This window comes from Balearica regulorum, chromosome 3, assembly GCF_011004875.1.
Source record: "Balearica regulorum gibbericeps isolate bBalReg1 chromosome 3, bBalReg1.pri, whole genome shotgun sequence".
Taxonomy (NCBI): Eukaryota; Metazoa; Chordata; class Aves; order Gruiformes; family Gruidae; genus Balearica; species Balearica regulorum.
Genome location: NC_046186.1, coordinates 98,000,105 through 98,025,089, shown reverse-complemented (window position 1 = coordinate 98,025,089; position 24,985 = coordinate 98,000,105). Strand labels below are relative to the sequence as shown.

Genomic DNA, 24,985 nt, shown 5'->3' with positions numbered 1-24,985 from the left:
ACTCCGCCACCCCTCACGCCAGCGCCGCTCACTCCGGTATTAAGGCAGGCCGCCATTTTCAACACCCGAAAAACAAAAGCAGCTGCGGGTCTACGAGCAACTCCGGGACCCCGGGGGCGGGCAGGAACCTGGGTGGAACCACCGCGGGTCTTCATTCACCTCAGGGGCCCGGCCCCCGAGGCGGCTGAGCGCGCCGCAGGGCGGACAACCGACAGAGAAGCTGCCGCCGGCCACGGGGGGCGGCCCTGCAGCACGCACACTGCCGGCGAACAGCACCGCAGCAGCGGGGAAGGCTGGGGCGAGATAAGCGTCGCCACCGCTGCGGAAGCCGCTGCCAGCGCCGGGCCGGAAGGCGGGGCGAGTCCGCGGCACGGGCCCGCTGGGAAGCGGCCTCCGCTCCCTTCCGCCGTCCGTCCCCTCCGCGGAACTACACCTCCCAGCGTGCCCTGCGCGGTTCCCATGGTGACGGGGAGCTAGGCCCGGGCCCCGAAGAGCGATGCCCAAGGCCAGGTAACGGGGAGCCCTGCCCGGGCTCGGTGGGAGAGGTTCGCCCCCGCTGCCGTGTGGGGAAGGAGCTGGCGGCCGGGGAGGACAGCCTGGAGGAAGGAGGGAGGGAGGGAGGGAGGTGTAAAAGGGGCCGTTTCGACCTCTGGCCCCGAAAGCGAGCGGGGCCGGGGGCAGGATGGGGGTACTCTTCGCCCTGGGTGCGAGGAGCCGGCCGCTCCTGTTAGGGACCGGACAGAAAAGAGGGAGGCCTTACCCACCCACCCCGCCCGCAGGTGGCCATGGGGGAGCTGAGAAGGGGAAGCTCTCCTTGCTCCGAGCAGTAGCTTCCCCGGGACACCGAGGGCAGGTCCTGAGCCCTCCCCAGCCCCCTGAGGCCCGTCGTCGGCTCCTCCGGTGCCGGCGTCCGGGAGCTCCCGACTCCAGAGACTGACAGCCTGACCTGCAGGGGCTGTGAGAAGCCTTAATCGTTAGAAAACCTTTTAAAAGTGTCTGAAATGTACTCAAGCTAAGCCTCCCGCTACAAACCGCTATTGCCTGTAGCGGTTACCTGGGGCGTTTTAACCTAGTTTTGTTAGAAGAAGTACTTTGACAAGCAGAGAAATAGTAATAATATGCATTACCCTTCATTTATCCATTTAGATATTTTCAGGAATTATGCTCAAGGCTCCATTGGTTTTCTCTAATGACGCTCTGTTTTTTCCAACTAGTGATACTTTATGGGATCTTGCTATAGCTGAAGTGGAGAAGACAGAAAACCCTGATGACAATGCCAAGCGTGTGGAAGTTTGGGAAAAATCACTATTATTTATGGGCAGCAAGAATGGGGTAAGGCTAAATGCTGTATTATGCTGTGCTTTCTTTGAACGTGGTTTGTGTCAGGGAAAATATCTGCTAAGTCTGTGGCCCACTTAATTCTAAAGACAAAGTATTTCATGTTCTGATTCAGCAGAGAGCAGGCATTCCACAGAGTGTGGACCAATTAGACATTATGACAACTGAGAAGCTCAAGTTTATGGTTTGGAGAGTCAAAACTTCAACCATTGTTATCGATAACATGCTAATTCTTTGAGGTTTGGTTTCATTAATTTTTGTAAAAGTAACTGCCAGAAATAATGCTACCCTCTTTAATTGTCTGACGTGTCAAATTTCCCCTTGTAGAGGTTCAACTGGTAACAATCCAATTTAAGTGCATTCCTACCAGTTTTGTTGTAAATAGAGGCCTTGGCATTCTGCTATGAATTGTGTCTGTATCTATGTCAGACAGATTTGAACATGTGTTATCAGTGATTGCATGCTCATGATTCTACATGTCCAAAGTTGGTTTACCTCATTGTCCCATAAGGTGGGTCATTAATAATGTGATAGTTTTGTTCTGTTAACATTTATTTGAAAAGTAAATAATGAAATATTTGCCTTTTTGACCAAGTGAGTCATATTTTTAAGAATACAGTTTTTATTTTAGAAGGATTGGTATATGTACAACCTCTGATGAGCAATTTTTAAATTACTTTTTTTCAGAGAAAAAACAGTGACTTTAAGCTGATTTCAAATTTACATGAAATTCACTGATTTTTTTGAGATAGGAAAATACACAGGAGTAAACAATAGAAGTGCTAGCCCCTTCAGTGTGGCATGGTACTTGGTGTCTGAATTTCAAGAGTGTAAAGACATATTTTTCTGTATGTTTATTTGTATTTTAAGCATTCTTTTTATTTCCATCTTATCAGTAATAATTCCAGTGGAAACTAAACATTAAATAAATGTATTATTAATCATTAAAACCTGTTAAACAGTTTAACAGAGTTGGCCAGACTGATCACTAATGTCTAATATTAAGCACACCATTCCTCTTTGTCATGTCTATTAATTTATAATTATAATAATGGTAGTGTAACTTGATTCTGACAGAAAGTTGGCAGTTAAGTTTCCACTATAAGGCCACAAATAATTACATAGGTTTACACTTTTCTGGTACTTTATTATTGAAATGTTAAATGAGCGAGTTTCATTTAGTGATACAACTTTTATGCTTTAATGACATTACAGTAGGGTTCTTCCTTGTTTTTAATTCCCAGGGAAAGACCACTGTTATACTGCGGTGTCTTGAGAGGTATGTGTTAAATTTTTAAAAGTAGTTTTCAACTGTGGATTAGAATTTAGCATAAATAGTTATATTGTGTGGTAGTTCATTATATATATATATACACACACAGAGATGATGTCTTCCGTGAGCAGTTGATTACTTGTGGATAAACTTATTTCCCTTCATTACTACCTGTCATCTGACCCTTCAGTCCTCCTCCTATTAAGGAGCTTAAGGGCCATCTATTCAGATTGGTGCTGCTACTTCTCCTGTCTTCAGCAACTGAGACCTGTTTCCTCTCTCTACTGCTGTTTCTAAGCCAAATTCTGAACTGACTGAAAAAATGTAATTTAGTAACAGTAGAATTAGAGGATCTTGGCAAAATGAAGTTATTTTTCCTTGCATAGGGAAGAGATTCCAAAGCCAACATTAGCCTTGGAATATACTTTTGGAAGAAGGGCAAGGAGACACAATTCAGTGAGTATCCAGAAATTATAGTTTACTATATCTTTATATGTATACACACACACATATAAAAACATGTGCTTTATTTTTATGTGTAAGAACCTTAGGGTTTTTAGCTTATTGTTTGTGAAACATAAAGGGGTTTTTGCGTATCATTTTATTAAAATTAGCTAGCATAATTTTGTGTTTTAATCTGTAATATGTTTTTCCCTCTCACTAAAACACAGTAGATAAGAGACCAAAGTGTAACACAAAGCAATCAGATTCATTTATAAAAACTACCTTCTTTGTCATGTTTGAGTAACATAGGATGCATGCCTTTAACTGGGTCTTTAAAATGCAAAATGAGTACAAACCAATGAAGATAATTTACAACCATTTTTATGAGAAAAACAGTCATCTTAGAGGATGTTAAATTATAGTTAAATTTTTGGTTTGTGTGTCCATATCACTAAATTTTGTGCTGCAGATTATGTTAACAGAAATGTTGAACCCATTCCCATCACAGCACCACACTGCCCAGCAGCAGTAACTATTGCTGCAGGTAATTGCTGTTTCTGTTACTGAAGCAGGGAGTGGAAAATCTGACTCTGAAAGACAAAAATCACGTAAAACTTTTCCCAGAAACTAAAGACAAAGGTAGCAATTCATTACTTTTCCAGTTGCAAACTTCTCAAAAAGCATTCGTCTTGAGCTGCAATAAATAAAAAGGGAAGAGAACCTGATTTTTTAAAATGTTTATCATTAATCATGCTGCTTCCTGACTTTTTTACTTTACTGTAATCATTTATCAAGATGCCATAGGTACGCCAGGAGTCTTTCGTAAGCGTTGTATGGGATTTCTTGAACATGGGAAGGGGGGGGGGGGGGTGTGTGTTTCGTTTTGGTTTGTACAAAATACTAGTGAAATAATACATGCTCTTGTTCTGAGTGACGTGCCTGAAAAGCCAGTTTATCAGATGAAGATCTTCTCTTGGCATTGCATGGAAGCACACATTTCTAACATAAAAAAATGCTTTTACAGCCTAAAGATGTAGCTCACTTTTGGGAACTAGGTGGTGGAACCTCATTACTAGAACTGATTCGAATACCAATCACTAGCAACAACATAAGGTAAGTGATTAATATTACAATTCCAAAGTTAATTTCAGCTTTCCTTCAAACATAAGTAAATCTCTAGACCTTTTATTGTGGGAAACTCCTTCAAAATTTAAGATAGAACATTTGTGAAGCTTTGTAAAAATCATGGTAATACTACTGATGCTCTGACCTTCCTTTAGACGGTTCTCTCCTAATAAGCCATGTTCTTAGCAATCTCCAACAACAGGAAAAGACAGTAACATGAAGGAAATGGGCTAGCGTTAAATAGATAGAACAGGAAATACAGAAAAAGAGAAGACATAGTATCTCTACGCTCTGAAAAAGCAGAAAAAGCAACTTTGGGGCAAACAAAAAAAAAATCTGGCTTCCTACTTCTGTATGCAAACATATATGCTATCTCTGTGAGGGGCAGTATTTTAGGGTGAAAAGGCAAAAAATTGTGAAAAAAATCTGGATTTTTGGGAAGCGAAGTGACCATCTGATGAGAAGAACATCATACAAGAGAGATGATGTTTCTGAGAGGGACTAAAGCTATTGACATGATTTGAAGACAAAAGGAAACAAGAATTTAGAGAGAATTAAGAGAATGTAGTGAGAGAAATCCATAGAAGTGATGGACTAGCATAGGAAGAAGAAATGCATAAAGAAGAGTTCTGTGGAGAAATGATAAGATGATGGGGGGAGCATTTAAAGTTCTTCTGGTTAGGGAAGATGGAGTTGAAAGAGGAAGGGGAGAAAAGGATCAAAAGATACATTTTGAATTTTGATGCATTGCTTTATTTCTTTGGTAGTGAGCTTTAACTTTTGTGAGAGAAAAAAAATAGATACAATTTTTATCATGTACATTTGCTACTGTTGTGGCTCTTGAGATAATGCCATTATTGAATGAGAGACTAATACAGAAGGAAAAGAAAAACCACAACGTTTCTGGTGTGTGAAGCTTTTTGTTTCTAGAAGAGCTTGGGAGAAAAAGTCAACTATCATTTTTCAACTATTGCCTAAGTGAACTTAACTGAGCTCCACCTCCATCAGTCTTTTCTTCCCTTTTTACTGATAAGAAATCTTCTGATGTGGATGATCTTAAGATTCTGTGATGGGATAGCAACATTGTTCTCTCAGACCACTTGTGTTCATAAGGCAGTATTTTAACATACTGCTCAAAATTCTACCATTTCAACTTAAATATAAGTGCTTTTCACTGGTTTTATCATGTGTCAAGCAATTTCCTTTTAAAAAAGTTTCATGAACTATATCTAGTTTCACCAAGAGACTTTTCACCAGACTTTTTTTTTTTTTCCCCACAGCATTTTAAAGTGAAATTGGACATTCACTTTGCTTTGTGGTCTTTCTAATACCACTCTGATCTGGAATCCCCTTTTTCAAGTCAGGATAGAATGTGAAAGAATGATTGTGTCCAGTCAAATGTCTGCATTTGCAATGTTCCTCTTTGCAGTTGCACTTTAATGCAGTTAGAGTTTCGGGATGCAGGGGTCTGGGAGGAGAGGAATTGATATGTAAACATTTTTCATCATAATCCACCTTTAAAAACCTGGTCATTGCTAAGTATGTCTTGAGGACTCTGACTTCTTCCGTTCATCTTTCAAGAAGGCTTTCTCACATGCTTATGTGAGCTTCCAGCTAATTAGCACAGTCCATGATACAGAATATTGCCCTTAACCAGTTTTTTCTATTTCATATTACAAAAGAATAATGAAAGTATAGAACTTTCTAATACACTAATGGTTAGGAAAGATCCTAACCATTTGCTAACATGGCTTCACCTGGGATTGTGGAGGTATCGGATGTCAGGGATACATGAGAGAAGAAGTGTCCAGTCAGAAGAAGGAGCTAAATGGGCTCAGGATATTTGTATATTTTACTGCTTTGAAACAAAGTCTCCAGAAACAAAGTTTGATAGATACAGTCTCCAAAAACCTCTAATGGACAGTTGCTAAATTAATAGTTCTGAACAAGAGGCAATGGAAAGGTTTCTTCAGAGCTCAGAATATCCTTGAAAAAGCCATCTGTCTCTGTTGTCACATTTAATTATATCATAGAGTTTGTATTTTCACAGTGTCTGCTTTCACCATTTGTACTACAGGTATGGTTGTATATGAAAATGTTAATTGTCTAATGCACTAAAGATGTGATCAAATAAAGCCTTTTTAATAGGTCATTTGCTGTAGTTCTTGTATTGGATTTGTCCAAACCTAACGAACTCTGGACTACTATGGAGAAACTTCTGCAGGTCACCAGGAACCATGTGAACAAAATTTTAAGCAAACTAGAAAAGACAAATCCTGAAGTAGCTACTGAAATTAAACAGAGGATGCGGAACAATCTGCAGAGGGATCACCCAGTAAGTTACTTCTAATATTTTCTCCAGATGTCACAGGCCTTTATACAGTTAAAGATAATGCTTTTGAAAATCATAAACAACTCTTTTAGATTTTTATGCATGACTGAAAATCCATTTGATGTAGATGAACCTGTTCACTGGAAAATTATAGCAATTTAATAAAAATTCAATAAGAGCAGAAACAAGGAAAGAAGGTTTCTTATATCTTTTTGTTAGATATCTAATGTGATTGTTATGGCATGTTACACCAATCAAAAGAAATAGTTTTAGAGTAGCAGTTTGCTTTTTTTCCCCCCTCATCTTTTTAAAATGAAGATGAAAACTAGAATGTACAAAAGTCATCTAGCAAGAGACTAGCTGAAGGTACAAATTTAAGCAAAGAATATAGTTATAACAGCCATCAACATGACTATATACTTTGCATTTATTTAAATGTCTATCACAAACTCAATGCCTTTTGATAATCTGACAACTAATTAAATTATAAAGTTTCAGAAATGTTAACATCAGTCCTTTAAACATAATTGCTAACTAAATCTCTGGAAAAGCTAAACTAGATTATGCGCAATAGAAATGAAAAGTCATTGTGCATTAAACCTCTGCAAATGTTGTGTGTATATAATGCATAAATAAGTATTCAACAATTCAAAGCCTTGGCACATAAATCTAGTTACTCTAACTTCTATAAAATGCTGCAATACAGCAAATGCTTCTGTAGCTCAAAAATTTTAAAGTCACTTAAAATTTTTGAGAAAGCAACATATGCAACACTCAGTAGATTTAGAGTATAGGGTTTGGGATCTGCTGGATTATGATTTTGGTTTTTACTTTGAGAGAAAGTAATTCACGAAAAGAAAATGCCTACAAGCACATTTGGCAATAAATCATGACCACAGTATCAAGTTTATGTATAAGGCCTTCCATATCAGAAAACTACAAACTTTTTTCAATAAGTAGAAAGAATAATGCCATTAACTATTAAGAAGAGAAGACTTGTTATATTTGCCTTCTAGGGAACACAATTATACCTTCTAAACTAGAATTTCTATTCAGCCTTCATTATAAAAACCAGAAAGGATACAAACAAAATGTTATGTTACTCCTCAGTTCTGTAGACTTTCATCATTGTTCAAGAAAAAATTATGTTAATTTAGTGGGAGGAAATACTATCTTTTATAGTCAAAGGAAATGACAGTTTACACAGATTTTTACTTGGCTTTTTATAGCTAGACATATTTTTATGATAAACAGGATGAGGTTCTTAAGAGGGTTTTTTTAAGGTTTAGATAAGTTCCATTGGCCTAGATAAAGAATTATTTGCTATAATGATAAAGCACAAGTATATCAACTGCAGACTGGATGCATGTACAGTAGTCCTGTGTTGGTTTTGCGTGGCAAGGTTTTGGTAGCGGGGGGGGCTACAGGGGTGGCTTCTGTGAGAAGCTGCTAGAAGCTTCCCCTGTGTCTGACAGAGCCAATGCCAGCCGGCTCCAAGACGGACCTGCCGCTGGCCAAGGCCAAGCCAATCAGCGCCTCTGTGATAACATATTTAAGAAAAAGAAAAACAGTTAGAGAGCGCTTTTGCAGCCAGAGAGAGGAGTGAGAAGATGTAAGAACATCTGCAGACACCAAGGTCAGTGAAGAAGGAGGGGGAGGAGGTGCTCCAGGCGCCGGAGCAAGATTCCCCTGCAGCCCGTGGTGAAGACCATGGTGAAGCAGGCTGTTCCCCTGCAGCCCATGGAGGGAGGATGAGGGGGTGTAGAGATTCCACCTGCAGCCCGTGGAGGACCCCACGCCGAAGCAGGTGGAGACACCTGAAGGAGGCTGTGACCCCGTGGGAAGCCCGCGCTGGAGCAAGTTCCTGGCAGGACCTGTGGAGCCGTGGAGAGAGGAGCCCACGCCAGAGCAGGTTTGCTGACAGGACTTGTGACCCCGTGGGGGACCCACGCTGGAGCAGTTTGCTCCTGAAGGTCTGCACCCCGTGGAGGAGACTCATGTTGGAGAAGGCCGTGAAGGACTGTCTCCCGTGAGAGGGACTCCATGCTGGAGCAGGGGAATGATGAGAGGAGTCCTCCCCCTGAGGATGAAGAAGCGGCAGAAACACCGCGTGAGGAACTGACCATAACCCCCACTCCCCGTCCCCCTGTGCCGCTGGGGGGGGCGGAGGTTGAAGCCGGGAGTGAAGTTGAGCCCGGGAAGATGGGAGGGGTGGGGGGAGGCGTTTTAAGATTTTGGTTTTATTTCTCATTCCTCTGCTCTGTTTTGCTTAGTAATAAATAAGATGAATTCCCTCTCTAAGTTCGGTCTGTTTTGCTCGTGATGATAATTAGAGAATGCTCTCTCCCTGTCCTTATCTCGATCCGTAAGTTTTCTTTTATTGTAGCTTTTCTCCCCTGTCTAATGAAAGAGGGGAGTGATAGAGCGGCTCTGGTGGGCACCTGGCCCTCAGCCAGGGTCAACCCGCCACAAGTCCATAGTCAAAAATTACTTCCACAATCAAAAGATTAATAGGAAAAACTTCCGGATGACTTGGGAATTATTGTAACCTACTTATTAAAACTTTTATCGGAAGTTAACTATTTAACAGTTAAATGTACATCCCCAGAGCTGTTTTTTGTCCATTGGTATTGATTTGTATTTTCATGGTTGTTAGGTGATGTTCTTCTTTCTGCTGATATCAAACATTTGAAAATCATATGAAGTATTTTTTAAGAGTTTGGAAAATGTGAGGTGGGGAGGACAAATGTGTGACACAGGCAAATAATTCAGCTTAATTTTCATGAGGTTTTGTCCGTATTGCTTTGGATATGATGCAAGGAGGGGGAGTGTGTCAAAGAGCCAGTTCTACTAATCCAATCTGGCAGCTGTTCGGTGAATATATGGGGGGTTTTCTCTCTTCCTTTCCCATCTAATGTTGGAGCTGGAGTATATAGCATAAGAGTCCTGAACACAGTAAGTGTTCTGACTGCTCAGAGGGATTATTTCCCAACCATTTATGAAGAAAATGAGAAAATTGTAGAATATGGTATGGATAGCATATTAAGGTTTATTCATCTACGTAAAGTTTTGAAAAAATAGACCCTGTCTTCTGTGAATTAATTTTAACCCCTTTCAGTTGTTTTAACAGTTGCAATCTTCCACAGTTTGTTTACATTGCTTAACTGTCATATATCTTTTTAATAGGATTATGAATTAGTTGACCCTTTTCCAATACCCTTGGTGATAATTGGAAGCAAATATGATATTTTTCATGTAAGTAATACTTAATTATTTTTTTAATAATTAAAAGAGTCTGGTAAAGATTCTATATACTAAAAGCTTGGTAATATAATAGGAATCATTTGAACAAAAGTATGGCCAGTCAGACTTCTACCACAAAAAAATCTTTCCATCCAACAGCATTATGTAAGGCATACTGTCATTCCTTCACAAACCACTCCCAAATTGATAATTTTTGAGATGTACTTGGAAAATGTTGAGAGATAAGTTGCTGCAGACCAAAGAGGGAAGAAAGAAAACATCATGTTGAGGACTTCCTTTGATAATGAGAGAATTCCAGCTCCATGTGCCCCTTCTGACAGCAGCTCTAAATTTATGGCAGTGAACGAGGGGCATCTCTCAAGTCAGCTGGCCAGATTTCTTGGCAGGTGTGGCAGCATGAACTGTAAAGTCTCATTTCAGTCTGGAACTTTTTTTTTTTAAGTACCTCTTAAGTTTTTAGAGACAAATGAATAATTGCATCTTTTAGAGGGGAGAGGAAAGAAATGTCATAGTACTGCTGGATTTTCTCCCAGGACGTTAAAAATCCAAACGAATACATACTCAGTTTTCAAGCCACACTTGATCATGAGAAACTAGAACAGGCTGGCAGCCTGTGCTTCTCTGAATGACTACATAGTGCATTGATACTTGGCTGACTCTGAGTTACTTAATTCTTTATTAATAAGGTACTGTGCCTTCTTTCATACTGAGGCTTTCTGCTGAGCTATGACCTCTTTAAAAATCAGTGACTGTCATGCAATAAGCAGAGAATAACAGCCTAATTCTATTGGAGTCTACGGACAGACTCCTGCAGGCCCACTGGGACCAGGTTTTTGCCCAGTTTATCCAGGGAAGGCCATCTGTATGATCTTATATTGAAAAAATCATTGATGAAAAGGTATTTTTATGCACCTTTCAAATCTTACAGATATTAGAATTTAGAGAGCATATACCCAAAGGTTTACTGAAAGTTAAATATTTTCACAAAAAAGAAAAAAGTCCTTATTCTTCTAATAGGCAGTATTTCTACATCCAAAAATTTAAACCAAAATGAAACAAATTCAACTGAAAATTAAATACACATTCCCAATTAAGAAACTTTTTCTGGACTAACATATTGCCTGAATTAGGCTCCCTCTGTAAAAAAGAAACAAAGGGAAATTGTGACATTTCTTTTCAGAGTAGGCTGTTACTGATTCTGTCTTAAGATATAATTATGCTGACAGCTGAAAGCCTCATATATTGTAGCCTAAGTGCACTGCAGTTTACAAAAAAAAAAAAAATTCTAGCTGTAATATTTTGGGGTTTGTTTCTTATGTATATGTTCCAATATCAACTTTTTCAGGAGTTTGACTCTGAAATGAGGAAAATAATAAGCAAGACACTTCGGTTTGTTTCACATTATTATGGAGCATCATTAGTGGTATGTATATTCACTTTCTAACTAAGGATAGACAAGATGAGCAATATTTGTGTTACAAAACAATATTTTAAAAAATAGTAATGTAAAACTCCTAGAGAAAATGAGAATTAATTGGTTTTACAGTAGATTTCTTCATAGGCTAATCTGTCAGACAGGTTACAGGGTTTGGCAGGGGATGGAGGGATATACCTTGTGAACAAACAAACTACATAATTCCCAATATCAGCAAAAACTAAATAGAAACAGTTATCTGTTAGCCAACTCAGTTCCTGTGCTAAGTTTCCTGCACACCTGGCAAAATTTTTTTGGTACAAGAAAGGAGAACAGGAAAAAGTGATCACCCTAGACAGAATTAGAGAACTGGCCTTTTTGGTAGAAGTGTGAACTTATGTCTAGTGACCTGGCTTCAGTAGATTTTAAAACTTAGATCCAAGGGCTTGTCTTCACGGCAGTTACCCAATTGCCGTATTTACAGTGTTGAAGAATAAAGACAGGGATTTTTTTACAGTAATGAGTAGGAACTGCCGACCATGAGAACAGTGAAGTATTTATGTGGGTATAAGTTGATTTTTAGTTTGGCAGATCATCTCCTGAGTAAAGGCAGAAACATGCATGCTCAGGTTCACAATCCAAAGAAGCTGCCTCTTGGTCTCTCCCTACATCAGAATATGGTTCTAATTGTATCAACCATCATTTAGGTAATAAATAATATTTAATAGTGGCTTATTTTGATTACCAAACAACTTATGTTGGTTTTAAATTGTTATAATCACAGCACATCCTTTTGCATCCATGTAAAATTGTACAGCTTTTGTGCTTTGACATGTGAATTCATCTTTTGTTAACTGAGAATATAACTGTCTTGATTTAATTTTTTTAAAAGTATTTAAGCATTATTGTTATAAAAAGTGAAGAACTAGGAGCCTAAAACTCTTAGCTGCTAAATCCTGATTCCTATTTAAATGAGTGAGAGAAACTTCATTTCCCACAGTAGGGATCTGACTTCTTTCTCAAAGCCATGAATCTGTTGGGATACAAAAGCCCTTAGACAGAAAAAAGCATGCTGTTTGGGAAGATATTCTGGGAGCTGCTTTCTGATAAATCTCAACTGGTTCTGCCACTCTCAAGCTGCTTCTCTGATGTGTGAACAATTTTAGCTATTCATTACATTTCTAAACATTTATGGTATTCTGGATAATTTTTAATGTAGTTTAAAATCTTAATAACTCATGAGTCTTGAGCAAAAAAAGTGTGTCTCAATGTGCATACTTCAAAAGTTGTGAATCAATATTTTTAAATTTATTCTTTAACCTTTATTTATACTATTTTTCATTTCATGTATCTTGATCTATATATTCAGTGACAAATACATTCATGTTTTGGAAACGGAGGGTGAGATTTTTATTCTAGTAAATTCAGTGAACATATACCAAATTTATTGAGGTTAGTAATTAGCCAGGGTCTATCTGAAATCCTCTATGCAAATGACATAATGTAATATTTCTGTGATTGAAGATCATAATGTATATTTTGTTTTCTGATTCATTTAGTTTACCAGCAAATCTGAGGCTCTCCTGCTGAAAGCCCGTGTTCTTATTAATCACTTGGCATTTGGCTATGATAAAAGGTAACATAATTGTTGTCCGACTATTAAATGTCTTGCCCAGAGTCTAAAAGTACTTAAAAAGTATTTTAATCACCAAAACAATTTTTTTCCTTAAATATGATGTCTGAAAGATTCTTGTTCATGGACTTTTACCCCTGTATCTCAGCTGCTTATCGCTGCACAGGACAGTGATAAGTCCTTGGTTTTGATTCCAAAACAGATGGATTAGAAACATAGTCACCACTAGAATTAAGTAGATTTTTATTTACGTGTATTTGTAGGAAAAGCCCAATAAAAGTCTAATCTTGGCTAGAACTATGTCATTTTTCATTGATTGCTAAATGCTCACTTGATACATTTTCTTTTTTCTGTTTAGCAAGTCTGTATCAGTGGATCACAACAAGCCTCTATTTATACCATCAGGCCTGGATTCGCTCAGCCAAATAGGTTAGAATATTTCCTGTTCATCATGTTTGTTGCTTAATTGTTTTTGAAAACAAGAAAAAGATTATAAGGAAATAAAAAATACAGTTAAATTATAGCATGTCAGCATCTGTCTCAACAGATTATTGCAGGAAATGGCTAAGAAAGTTTAAAACTACGATTCAGTATTTATATTATTGAGACTTACTTGTGCAGTTTTGTTAGGTAGTTTTAATAAAGTATCAGGACTTCTTCAAATAGTAAAGAACCAACAAGCCATGATATAAAAGGAAATATAATATACAGTGCCGCTCAGCCCATTTCACAGGAGGAGATCAATGTTTTTTCAAACTTCTTGCAGCTTGTCACTATAGAAGATAAAATATTAAATTAGAGGGATCATTATCCAAAATGATTTGATAATTTATATTGTTACAAGAACATACTTGTATTACTTTGTGCTGTGCTGTAATCCTTAGGACCCCCACCCGCCTGCGATAGTGATATTGGAAAGATGCGTGCAAACACACCATTGGAACTGTGGAAAAAAGTATTTGAGAAGACATTTCCTCCCAAGGTAGGTATTTACATGTCTGCTGCACAGCTGCTTTTCTCATAGAATAGTAGTAATATCACTATTAATTTTTGTCTTTCAAGTCCAGTGACTGGAATTTCAGTCTCACTTTGCAGTCCTGTTTCTTCCAGCCATTTTCATTCCTACATTTTTTTTAAAAGATAGAGATTTGTATGTAGTGGTGCTTTGATGATTAGCTTCTGCATCTTCAGTCTCCTTCCTACATTTAGTAATAATGAAAGTTCTGTTCTAATCCTGTTTTTTCCAAAATTATACCATTGCTTTTCATTGTATTGAGAGACAAGCTATACTCAACGTTTTTGGAATTTTTTGAGGTGACATATCCCCTAATGCCTAAACCAAATGACAGCGATATTCCAAGAGGAGAGCTCTGCGTGGCTGCAAGAAGCTGCTGATCCTTGTTCTCCTTGGCATGAGGCTTTGAATGAGGCGAGTGTGTTAGAGTTCCTTGCCAAAATCTGTCATTTTGCTATGGGAAGTGTTTGGATTTGCAAGGTAATTAGAATCCCTTGGCACCTACGTAGTGATAAATCTCGTACATGTTTCAGAAGTTTCTGGTCCCAAGAGGCAAATCCCCAAATACTTCTTTTTGATAGAAGTAATTGCTGTTAGGAAATCAGAATTCTTTTCTATTTGACCTGAGCACATACAGGCTGCTGCTTTCTCCTTGTGTACTGGGCTGTATCGGTTCTTTATGCCTGTCCATCTCCTGTCCTGCGGCTTACCTGGGCAGGCAAGGAGGTCAGTCAGGGCTATGAAACTGCCTCAAATTATGGTGCACAAACTGGGCTTTTTCTAGTTTTCAGTCTGTGGATCTCCTTTTTTGGTGAGGAAGAGTCTGAATTCACCCTTTCCCGCTCACTTGACTGCTACATATCAAAGCATACAAATTATTTCAGGTAGTTTGTGACCAAAATAAATTACCACTAAGATGCAGTTCTCAGTACAGTATGCCCCAACATGATAAAGACCAAACTTTACTTTTCAGAAACTATACAGAACTCTTATTTTTCATGTTATTTTTCCTCATAGCCTTTTAAAATACAATAAACAAACATTCCTCTCACCACCACCACCACCACCCAATAACTCCTGAACTCCCCTAGAAACAGCTGGAGAAATGAGTACATTTCTCATCTTGCAAGCTCCATCAGTGTTGTAAGGTATCAGTCTAATTAAAGAAGATTTAAAGAAGAGCTGCCACATAGATTCCCAGTCTTCTGTTTTGGTTCCAAAACACGCATTAAACTTTAAATCTGTCTTTATGCATTGGAAATGTCTTTTTCTATCACCTCATCTAATAGTAAGTATGATTCTGCTTTATTTTATTCCATCATATGTATGATTGCCTTCTTGCTACTTTCCATTTGTTATGAGTAAGGAGAAACGTGCAGGACAACACTTACACTATCAAATAAAGAATTTTTTTTCTTCCTATTAGTGCATTTCCTTCTTTGGAATTATAGTTCCCTCAAAGTTAGTAAATGGAAATTCAGGTATTTGGCAAAAAGATAGTAATCAATTCCTCAGCTACTGAAGTAACGCTTCTGGTAACCGGAAGTCAATTCTCATCTTGAATATTAAATGCTCTAGCAAAAGCAACCTTAACTATGCCCAAATGTCATGGGCCAGAAATGATGTTTTTATTCTGAGGAGAGAATAATAAACAACTACCAAATAAGAATATTTTCTTTCCTTTAAGATCTAACCGCACTACTAACTTTCTCATCATTTTACCAATCTAAGGAGTTTTTTTAATCTAATGCAAGATTTTAATATGTTTGTATCAAAAGCAAATTCTTCCATTAGACCTACAGCATGGCATTTTCTTGTTAAAAGAACAGAAGATAAATTTTATCATTTGGGTTTTTGTCATTTCTTCTTTTAGAGTTCCAGTGATTTACAAGATACCAAAGACCCTGCACAGGATGTACAGTATGCCGAGTATGAAGTTGATGTCATGAGAGCTCAGAAAAACCAGGTGTGTGGTAGTTCTCCAGTTGTTCTTCACAGTCAGGTATTCCAGAACCGCCAGCATTGCTGAACTAATTGTAGAATGTACTCGTCATCCCCTTTTTGCCTTTAAATAACTTCAACTTCAGTTTTCAGCTTAGTTGGTTGGGTTTTTTCCATTGGTACACGTGAAGTCGGTAGAACATTGTTAGATCTCAAAGTTTTGGCTCTGTAGTTTCTGTAGAAATGAATAATTCAAAATTTCCCTCTAACTGTCTTCCAGAATTATTTCACTAAAATAATATCGTAGGGAAGCTTTCTTGGCAGTAATTTCTTTGTTTCTGCACCCTCTACTGTCATTTGGGTGTTGACTAGCAGGAAGTCTAGGAAGTGGTATCAAGGTTTGGGGTAGGGGCTGTTTACTTTTTTCATTTTTGTCTTTCTCCTTCAAAACTATTTATTTAAACTGGAAAGGTACTGAGATAACATTTCTGACTGGAGTTTGCAGGCTATGTACATTTTATCTTAAACAGAGTGAACAGAATTATTCCACATAGTGATATTTGGCTTAACTCCTGAATTCCAGGAAAGACCTTTAGTGGGGAAAGGGTCTTTTCTTTTTTTCTTATTAATTTTGAAGCGTTTCTGCATTTCCCTGCATTTGTGCAGAGAAACTGTCCTTATCCCAACCCACGAGTTTTACCTTTTTCTTCCAATTGTCCTCCCCATCCCACCGGGAGAGGGGGAGGAGTGAGTGAGCAGCCACGTAGTGCTCAGCTGCCGGTGGGGGCTAAACCACAACATGTAGTAAAACCTGTAGTTACCTGATCCAAAGAAATACATTCATAATGCAAAAGAATAAAGCAATTTCAAGAATACTCTGCAGTCTTTGAACTTGCACATTACCTATAATATCCTGTTAATGTAGGCATCAGTTCTGAATTTCTGTTACATCAAGAGCAGTCTTAGAAATCATTAAAATTTGTAAAGCACATTGCTTTTGGAATTTATAATGTAATCTCATACTCTGTATATCTATATATCTCAAAATAACTATGTGTTGTACTAGGTTGCTTATTTTTAGCTAATACTTACGTCTTGCAAAAGCAGATACTGGTATGCATTGATTAAATCATACAGGAAATTATTAATTTTCTGTTTCTAAACAACAGACAGGCTTTTAGAATCTTAATCTGTTCAAGGGCATTGCAAACCAGTGTAGCTTCTTTTAGTTAGACTACTACAAGTAATCTGAGCATTAAAGAGAAAATTACTTTTTGTTATCTGCAGCTATTTTCTAAACTTCTCTATCAGGAAGTTCAATTATTCTAAGATTATTTGCACATTATTAAAATGTTTTATAGTCCTAGAATTTAATTCAATTTGAAATGCACCAAGATAGGAATATACATCTAAAAGAAAAGAACTCTGTAGTTGCAGTGATTCTTGAAGTGTCTTTGGATTTCCCAGTTATATGAAAAGTGCCACATTTTTAAAGCAACATTTTAAATGCAGCGTAAGTCTGACAGTCTTTATAGAGTCTCATTATATCTATTGTGTAGGAGGAACAGTATATTCAGATGTTTAATATGCAACATGTTGCTAATGAAATCATAATGCAATTGAAAGTTTCATATATATTTTTAATCATTGAAGTGGATGTTATCATTTTTCTTGGTTGCTTTTGGTTAATTAATATGCCCCTTTGGACTCTGGGTGATAACCAGTTTGCTTGTTTATCTCAAAGATAAGCTTTAAAGGAAAAATAAACACACAAACATAGCAACAGAAACAACATATAGCCCCTGTCACTGAGTCTGATAGAAGAACTAGCATACCCAACTGACATTCCAGTCTCGGTCAGGACTGTTCAATAATACTGTAATAGATTTATAGATAACTGTGGCAATACAAAGTTTAATTAAATAAATTCCAACTTTGTAACCTTGGTTGAAGGGTTTGTCTGCAGCTAGGGATTGTACACTCTAGCAGAGTAAAAGGTTAAGTTCTCGAGTATAAAATTAGAAAGCAGTTTTTTAAAAAATACAGAAACAAGAAAGTACCTGGCTCACTCCCATGTACTAGCTGTCAGCTAGTGTTTAACTTCTACAGCCAAAAAGCATATCAGATAAGAGTCCAGCTCATCAGCACCCTGTCACAAGAATGTTTTCTTTTAGACCAGATTATTTTGCCTCCTTAATATTTTCGGAGTTGACTATGAGACCTACCATGCTATTCCTAGACCTTTTTTCTCTGGAAAACTCTCTGAGCCTATCCTTTCCTCACTGTGCCTTTATTCAAGTCAGAGCACGTATCTCTTCCTCAATTATGTCCTTTCAGAATTCTTTTCCTACTTCTTACCCCACAGACGTACAACATGCAGGTTTATATCAAATAGTGCTGTTGCAATTGTTTACTGCTTTTTCATTCTCTAGAGTTAAGCTCTGAAAGAGAGACTACAGCATCAGGGACCTTTTTGGAATTTACATTTGTAATGTATTTCTTAACTATTAGATTCTCGCTGGGAATGACTGGAATTTTGTGTTCTCTTCAGGGTTTGCAAGCTTCAAGAAAAACATTCCTTTTGCATATTTATTAGGCCTTAAACATGTAGCTTGCTGTTAACTCTTCATACAGCCCACATAAAACAAACAAGATGGCCGTTTCTCTCCACTCTCTGCTAGGTTTTTGGCTTTTGATGCTTTAAGGTCACCTTAATTTCATTTTAGGTACACACGTAACTTGAATAAGAGTGAGATCTTTTAAAAAAACATTGTCAGTTATGGCTACACATATACTGCCTGCATCTGTGAGCACCTAGGAGTGCATGAAAGTCGTGTTCCTTAGTTCCTTCTAAATGTTTGTGGCAGTGAGATGGGACATGGGGTGCCTGCTCTGTTTCCTTTAGAAATCCTCTCTACCACAGAGGTAAGTACTCTAAGGTGTCTTTTTGAAGGCTTTTGTTTGTTTCAGGTTTTAGCTATCCTGTTATGCCTTGTACTGCTAATACTCAAACTAGGTGCCTGGACCTTTTTCATATGGACACGTGACTGCAGCTTCATCCATTGAAGCAAATGGTAAAGCTAACCTTGAGCCCAAAGAATGGGAGAGCCTCCCAGTCAGGTACTTAAGCAGGCAGTGTCACACAGTGCAAAGTTCACACAGACAGATCCTTGTTACACAAAGGTATTACTTTAGGGATTGGTACCAGTTTTAGCTGAAGGCTAATGCCACGAAGTATACAAAAAAAACCCCAACACCCAAACAACAAAAAAACCAAAGGAAGATGCCTGGTGCTGTTTAGTGTCAGCTGACAAGCAGTAATGGAAGCAGATCTCAATGAACAGGGCTGTAACTGTTAAGACTTTAACAAGTCTTAAACAAAGGAAGAGGAGGTTTTATAACATCTCACAAGGAAGCATAGTCCTATTACCCCTAAAATAGGAGTGACCTAATTAACCACGTCATTCACAACTAAAAGTCACTTCGGTGTCAGATCTGCAGCTGTCTGAGGTTGAGACTGTGATGGCCAACAGAACGAAAGCTGTATTTTTTTTCAGCATACTTCACTGATGTGACCATATTGCAGAAGGGCAGGAGACAATGTCAATCTCATTCAACAAAACAGAAGACTGCATATTGTGTGACAAACCTCCTTGGTCATGGTAGTGTTACTGGGCAGAAGTATGACAAGCACCTTAACATGGGTAACAGGGCAGTAGCATCTTCTGTTTTCTCCAGAGGGGAAGTGCTAGTCTTCATATTGTGGAGGAAAAAGTTATTTAAGATGTTTACTCAACTGCCAGGAATAAGCTTTCTCATTTTCACATAAAAGCATGTCCAAATGGGTGCCAAAGGTTGTGGGTAGGTTTTTATTATAGCAACTAAAAGAGCATTATTAGAGCACTGTTATTGAATTTCCTACTGAAGTTTAGGTGCTTAAGGTTTTTAATCCTTGTTTCAGTACTTGGTTATTTTTACCATGTTCCAGATTGAGGGTACTTTCAGTAAAAAACTGCATTAAGAAGAAAGTTTAAGTCATGTCAGTCCCTCAGAACTGAGGAAATGCAACAATTAAGGCTTTTCTTACAATCTTAATTTTTCCTCCTTGTTTGTAGACATTATAGTATTGTCTTTAATTACATGATCATATACTATTTTGCTGATGTCTCAATTCAATTGTTCAGTATTTCTTTTCATCATCCTTATTCTTTGTGCACCTTATTTCTCAACCTGCCATTCAGACACTTCATTGAACACAAAAGTATTAATTTTTTTTCTCTGAGACTGTGTGGTAATGTTATCTTACCCAAGTGCCTCACAAACATCAGTTAAGTCTTTCTTCTCAATCCCTTTATGAGATTAGCTGTGATCTTCCCCATTTGACAGATGAAGAATTTTTACAAACACAGATGTACAGAAGCATTAAGGTTAAAAAATTTTTTAAAATCCCCTTTCTACCAGTGTTGAGACATCTCAGATAAGTTGCTAGCACTAATAATGTTTAAAGCACTTGGAGCGCATTGAAAGCATATTTAAATTGATTGCAATCGTTTATTCCTTGTGAATCTGATCTGTGCCCCCTACACTTGGTACCCAGAAAACAAAGGAGGCATAATGCTAGTGTGAACATTCTGGCGTACATTGAGATACATTCTTTTGTAGGATCTTCTTTCAGCTTGGAGAGAGGATCTCTTAACTGATTGTATAGTTACAGTCTCTTATAAAATTCTGCTTATGTTTGTAGTATAGGACTTCATGAGCAGGAAGGTACCCTTTTTCAAAAGGGTCTCTGGAGTGATCTTTAAGCGGTATTTGAAAGATTTTTCCATTACATTTCTGACTTATGGGGATTTATTTGACTTTCTATTTTACGTGAAAACTAAGGAAGTATACTTTCCTGATAGCATTTTTCTTCCTGAATCACTGAGTTCATTAAAGATTATTTTTTGTAAATGTCCTCCCATTTAATCCTTTTTTTTTCCTTTCATTTCTCATTGTTTATATGTTAGGCTTACCTAGATATGTCTCCAAAATAAGTATTTATGATTTTGTTCTGTACTTCTGTATGTAGTGGAATAGCAATACAGTTTTAATATATGCTGTGGTTTTGATACTTTGCATTTCTGTATTGTTTTGAATTGTCTTACAGCTAGCTAAAATTACAGCAAAATAAATTCTGCTAAATTATCTGCCTCTTGAAACAGTTTAGTCAAATGACAAACTTGTAAGGCTAGTTATTTAGGCAACACCTGTAGACATGACTCCCAGACAGTATTGTCGTTATATGTAAAACTTCACTGTCTAGTTTTACCCCTTCCTGTAGCCTTTGAGAAAGTTGTTAGAATTGAAATTATTTACTTAACATAAATCAGATTACACGTGCTCCTTAAAATATCACAGTATTCTTTCTATTCCTAACTGTTGCCAAGTTTCCAACAGTTCAGTGTGTTCCAAGATCATAATTATTTTATATTAATATTGAGGGAGTGAAAATACTGAGTAAAGACTGGCTTAGAGATAGAACAGTTCAGTAGTACTAGAAGTGTATTTAATAATGTGACTTACTAGATTTAGGCTAGACACAATATGTTCTGTGTCAGTCATCTGTGAGTTACTTAACTGTAAAACGAGACTCCTGCAAGCATCACGAAGAATACGCAGTAATTAAAAATCCTCTTACTGCTCATAAATCTGTGGTGCTTTCTGAAAATTTTGCCCTGCTGGCAAAGCTTCTTCCTTTGCTGACAAAGTTATTTCCTGAGAGAGAGAAAATTCCATTTATTGTTTCCATACAATTTTTAGGTGAAAATTTCTTTGTTGCTCTGCCCTTTCTTTTCTTCTTCTTCCCTTTGTGCTCTGGATTGATCATTAATACTTGTGTTAAATTCACCAGGTGTGAATTTTGTTACTTTTGTCAGTTCTGGTATCTGTTTACCTACAGTGAAACCTCCCTTACTCTGTTAAGTCCATTCTATTAAAATCAGAATAGCAATCATATAAAACACATGCCCACTTTTGAGGGTCTTTGCTACATTTATACTAATCACTAGTTTACGTCCACCTCTTTTCCAGATCTAAGTAAGATATGATGACTTTTTTTGTATTGCAAGCAGTACATGGTTAGGTCTAACAGTACCTCCTTAGAGTATCGTCTTCTGCAAATATGGTGGAAGCCTTCTTATTCTGAAATGAATGAAAAGCAATCCTAGTGATTTCTAAATTAATTTTTGCTGAAAAAAACTTCAGAAATATGCACCACTACATAAAATTCAGAAGATGAAATTGTTGTTTGGTTAATGTTGCTAGAACCTTTTATTATAGGCTTCAAAATTCCTAGTAGCACTTCTGACTGAAACGAGGTCATTTGTCTACCTTGCCAGTACTCAGCTGATGTCAAGTATAGCATAATGTAGACTGCCTCATCTTTCATACCTAAATGCTTTATTTATACCTCCACAACTTGAGTTTCTGTTTGCTTTTAATAATCTAATTACTACCTAGAAGATGCATAATTTTAATTACAACATTGAGTTAGCATTTCATTTTTACATGCAGATGCTAACTTTTCAATCTACTAAACAGTAGCACCTGAAAGAATATTTATTTTAACTACTAATTGAAAACCAAAACCAAAGTAAAAGCATGGCATCATTGGCTAAGTAATACACTTCCTGAAAAACCTCAAGCAATGATGAATAATATTTCCACAACTTTCCAGTACCATAGATTGACCAGATGTGGTATGTGGATTTCCTAAACAGTCATTGCATTCCTCTCAAATATATTTCTGCTTACTGCTTTCTGGACAAGCCCCTGTTCTGCAGGTGTTTCTAAGGTCTGCTGGCAGCTCTCAAAGTTAGCATCACTGGTGATGTATAAGCTTACAGAAGTTCATTGCAGTCCTGTGCTTTAAAAAAAGAAAAAATAGAAAGTGGGCTTTTTTCTTCTAGTTTTTTCTCTGTAACCTAAAGGAATTAGCAATCCATTTTGCTTCTTGAAAGGCCCCAACTTCATGTGTGTGAAACAGTAGTTTCTGATGGGTAATTCTGCTTTCTGTTTTTGAAACACCTGCAGTATTGCATTTCTGTATGTTCATAGGGAGCCAGGTTTCTTAAACTGAATGCCTAAGACACAACACAAAATTTCTTCTTCCCTAGAAATACCTAGGTTTAAATAAATAAATACATAAAATCTAGCTCCCTGTAGGAGAGCAAATGTGGCAAAATTTATAGCATTTTTAGTATAATTTTGTTAAAGATAAAAAATATATAATACCTTTTTTCTACAGTGAAGAATGTTTGTACATGCTTTAAATGCTCAAGTGGCTAATGTATGTATCTTACAACTTTGAGTAATGCGGATATTAGATTAATACGTATGTATATGTGTTTCTGTTTTAGGAACTTGAACAATACAAAAGAAATGCCTCTAAATCCTGGAAAGAAATGGATTTTGACTCTGATGAACTGCTATAGGCGTCTTCAGTTTAACATTCACAAAATCAATAATTTTAACATTATGCTAGCAATTTAATATGATGCAGTTGAAAATATATGATCTGAAGCTACAAAATTAATATTTATTAAGCACTCCTATTGTTATTTTTACCAAAAAGAGCTGATTATTCATTCAGTCCAAATTTAAGTATATCTTGGTACTGACACAGAGTTTTAAGAAGTGGGGAGAAGGGAATTCTGGATTGTTCAGAGATGGGTTTGAATATGAAGACTGGCATTATTCAGTTCTACCTATTTTATAAGTTGGAACACATTATTTGGTTTATTTTTGAATGCTTCTGTTCTAAACACATATTTAAATATAAACAAGTTTTCACACCCAAAGCATGGAAGTGCATAGTAAAGTGTGCTGGGCATCTTTTCCTAGTTCTTTGCATATATAATTCAAAAGTAAAGCTTAAGAATGTATTTGCATCATTGTTTGATGTATTTGAATAGGATAGGTCCACAAAAACTGACAGAATAAAGGGGAATTAAAACCATGTTTGACCTGAATTCAGAAGTTTGCTTTATCTCTGTTTCAGTGTCATGTAGTTTAATACAGGAATTATTTCTTGCAATGTATAATGTTGTAACAACTTTGCACAGAATTTAGAAGATGGACATTTCTGTCAACTATTCAAATGCTAGGAAGTCAGTCTAATTGATTTGGCAGATATCTGGTTAGTGGTGGAAGTATAATTGATTCACATTCAGCCTAAGCTGGTGAGATGCCAGCCTAACCAAAGTAGGGCTTTTTGTCCACAGCCATCCTCACCGTTAGGAGATGCCCTGAGTGTGTTGAGAATACACAAGACAAGATATAGATTCAAGCCAGAGGTGTCTCCTGAGAGCTAAGACGTGTTAGAGAATAAATGCCTGAACAGTCAGATCAGATTGTTCCCTGATGAACAACCCTACATGCACATAAAAATGGGAAAGGCAAACTAATGTATATCTTTCCAGCTCTTTACAGTTATTTGTTATTTTTAACGTATTTGTTCACCAACTGTTTTTCTGATATAACATTTGTATTTCAGACTATTGTACCTAAAGATATGGGGAAAAAATGGTGGCCTGGCACTTAAGTGGAGAACTTGCATTAAAACTTGAGGATTTCAAATTCTTTGTTACAAAGTGCATCATTGCAAAAGTATCAAATTAAACTCATTCTATTTTTATGGAATTTCAAGATACAAATACACTTACCTCCTTGAAGAAAGCTGTAGCTATCCCTCTGTAATAAATAACTTCTTCGCTCAATATGAAAAGTTATAAAATTTAGGAATTCTGTGTCTGTTACGCTCTCAATTTTGAGAGGTCCTTATATTTATTAAATGGATAAATTAGACTCTTTGGGATGTTAGTGAGCCCATGAGAATAATTTCCAAAGATGCAAACTACATTGCTTCCAAGAACTGGCAAACAACTTTTTTTTTTCCCCTAGTTAAAGTGACATTTTATTAACAAAACATTGTTCTAAAAACTGCTTCCAAAACAAGATTAAGAACTTGAGAATGAAAAGAAGGAACAGATATAAATGTCTTCTCTGATTTACCATCATTTACAAGACAAAAACACTATAGGGAACTTTTATATTGCTTACAGATCATGTACTCATTGATTGTATAGTACACATAAGATTAAAGTAGAGTGATTTCTTAATTCTCTCTTTACACGTATTTGGTTTGTTCCCTTTCTACATATCCC

The 24,985-nt window shown here is 37.2% G+C and overlaps 1 protein-coding gene across 4 annotated transcripts; it reads left to right on the top strand.

Moving 5' to 3' along the window:
• The first annotated feature begins 357 nt into the window (after positions 1–357).
• DYNC2LI1 (dynein cytoplasmic 2 light intermediate chain 1) lies at positions 358–24,940 on the top strand. 4 transcript variants are annotated; one of them, XM_075749129.1, is made up of 14 exons: positions 358–510; positions 1,215–1,332; positions 2,583–2,617; positions 2,998–3,067; positions 4,080–4,168; positions 6,329–6,515; positions 9,699–9,767; positions 11,122–11,199; positions 12,750–12,826; positions 13,182–13,252; positions 13,708–13,805; positions 15,712–15,804; positions 18,796–18,899; positions 23,180–24,940. In XM_075749129.1, the coding sequence occupies exons 1-14, from the start codon at positions 497–499 to the stop codon at positions 23,310–23,312; spliced, it is 1,236 nt and encodes a 411-aa protein (XP_075605244.1). In that variant the 5' UTR covers positions 358–496; the 3' UTR covers positions 23,313–24,940. The 4 variants fall into 4 exon arrangements, with proteins under 4 accessions (XP_075605244.1, XP_075605242.1, XP_075605246.1 ...); XM_075749127.1 differs by having other exon boundaries at positions 6,317–6,515; XM_075749131.1 differs by lacking the exon at positions 18,796–18,899.
• Positions 24,941–24,985: the final 45 nt, after the last annotated feature.

Bases quoted from the DNA above. Each gene is read 5' to 3' on its own strand.
- DYNC2LI1 (XM_075749127.1), top strand. The intron at 6,516-9,698 runs GTAAGTTACTTC...TCTTTTTAATAG, and splicing joins ATCTGCAGAGGGATCACCCA to GATTATGAATTAGTTGACCC. The intron at 11,200-12,749 runs GTATGTATATTC...TGATTCATTTAG, and splicing joins ATTATGGAGCATCATTAGTG to TTTACCAGCAAATCTGAGGC.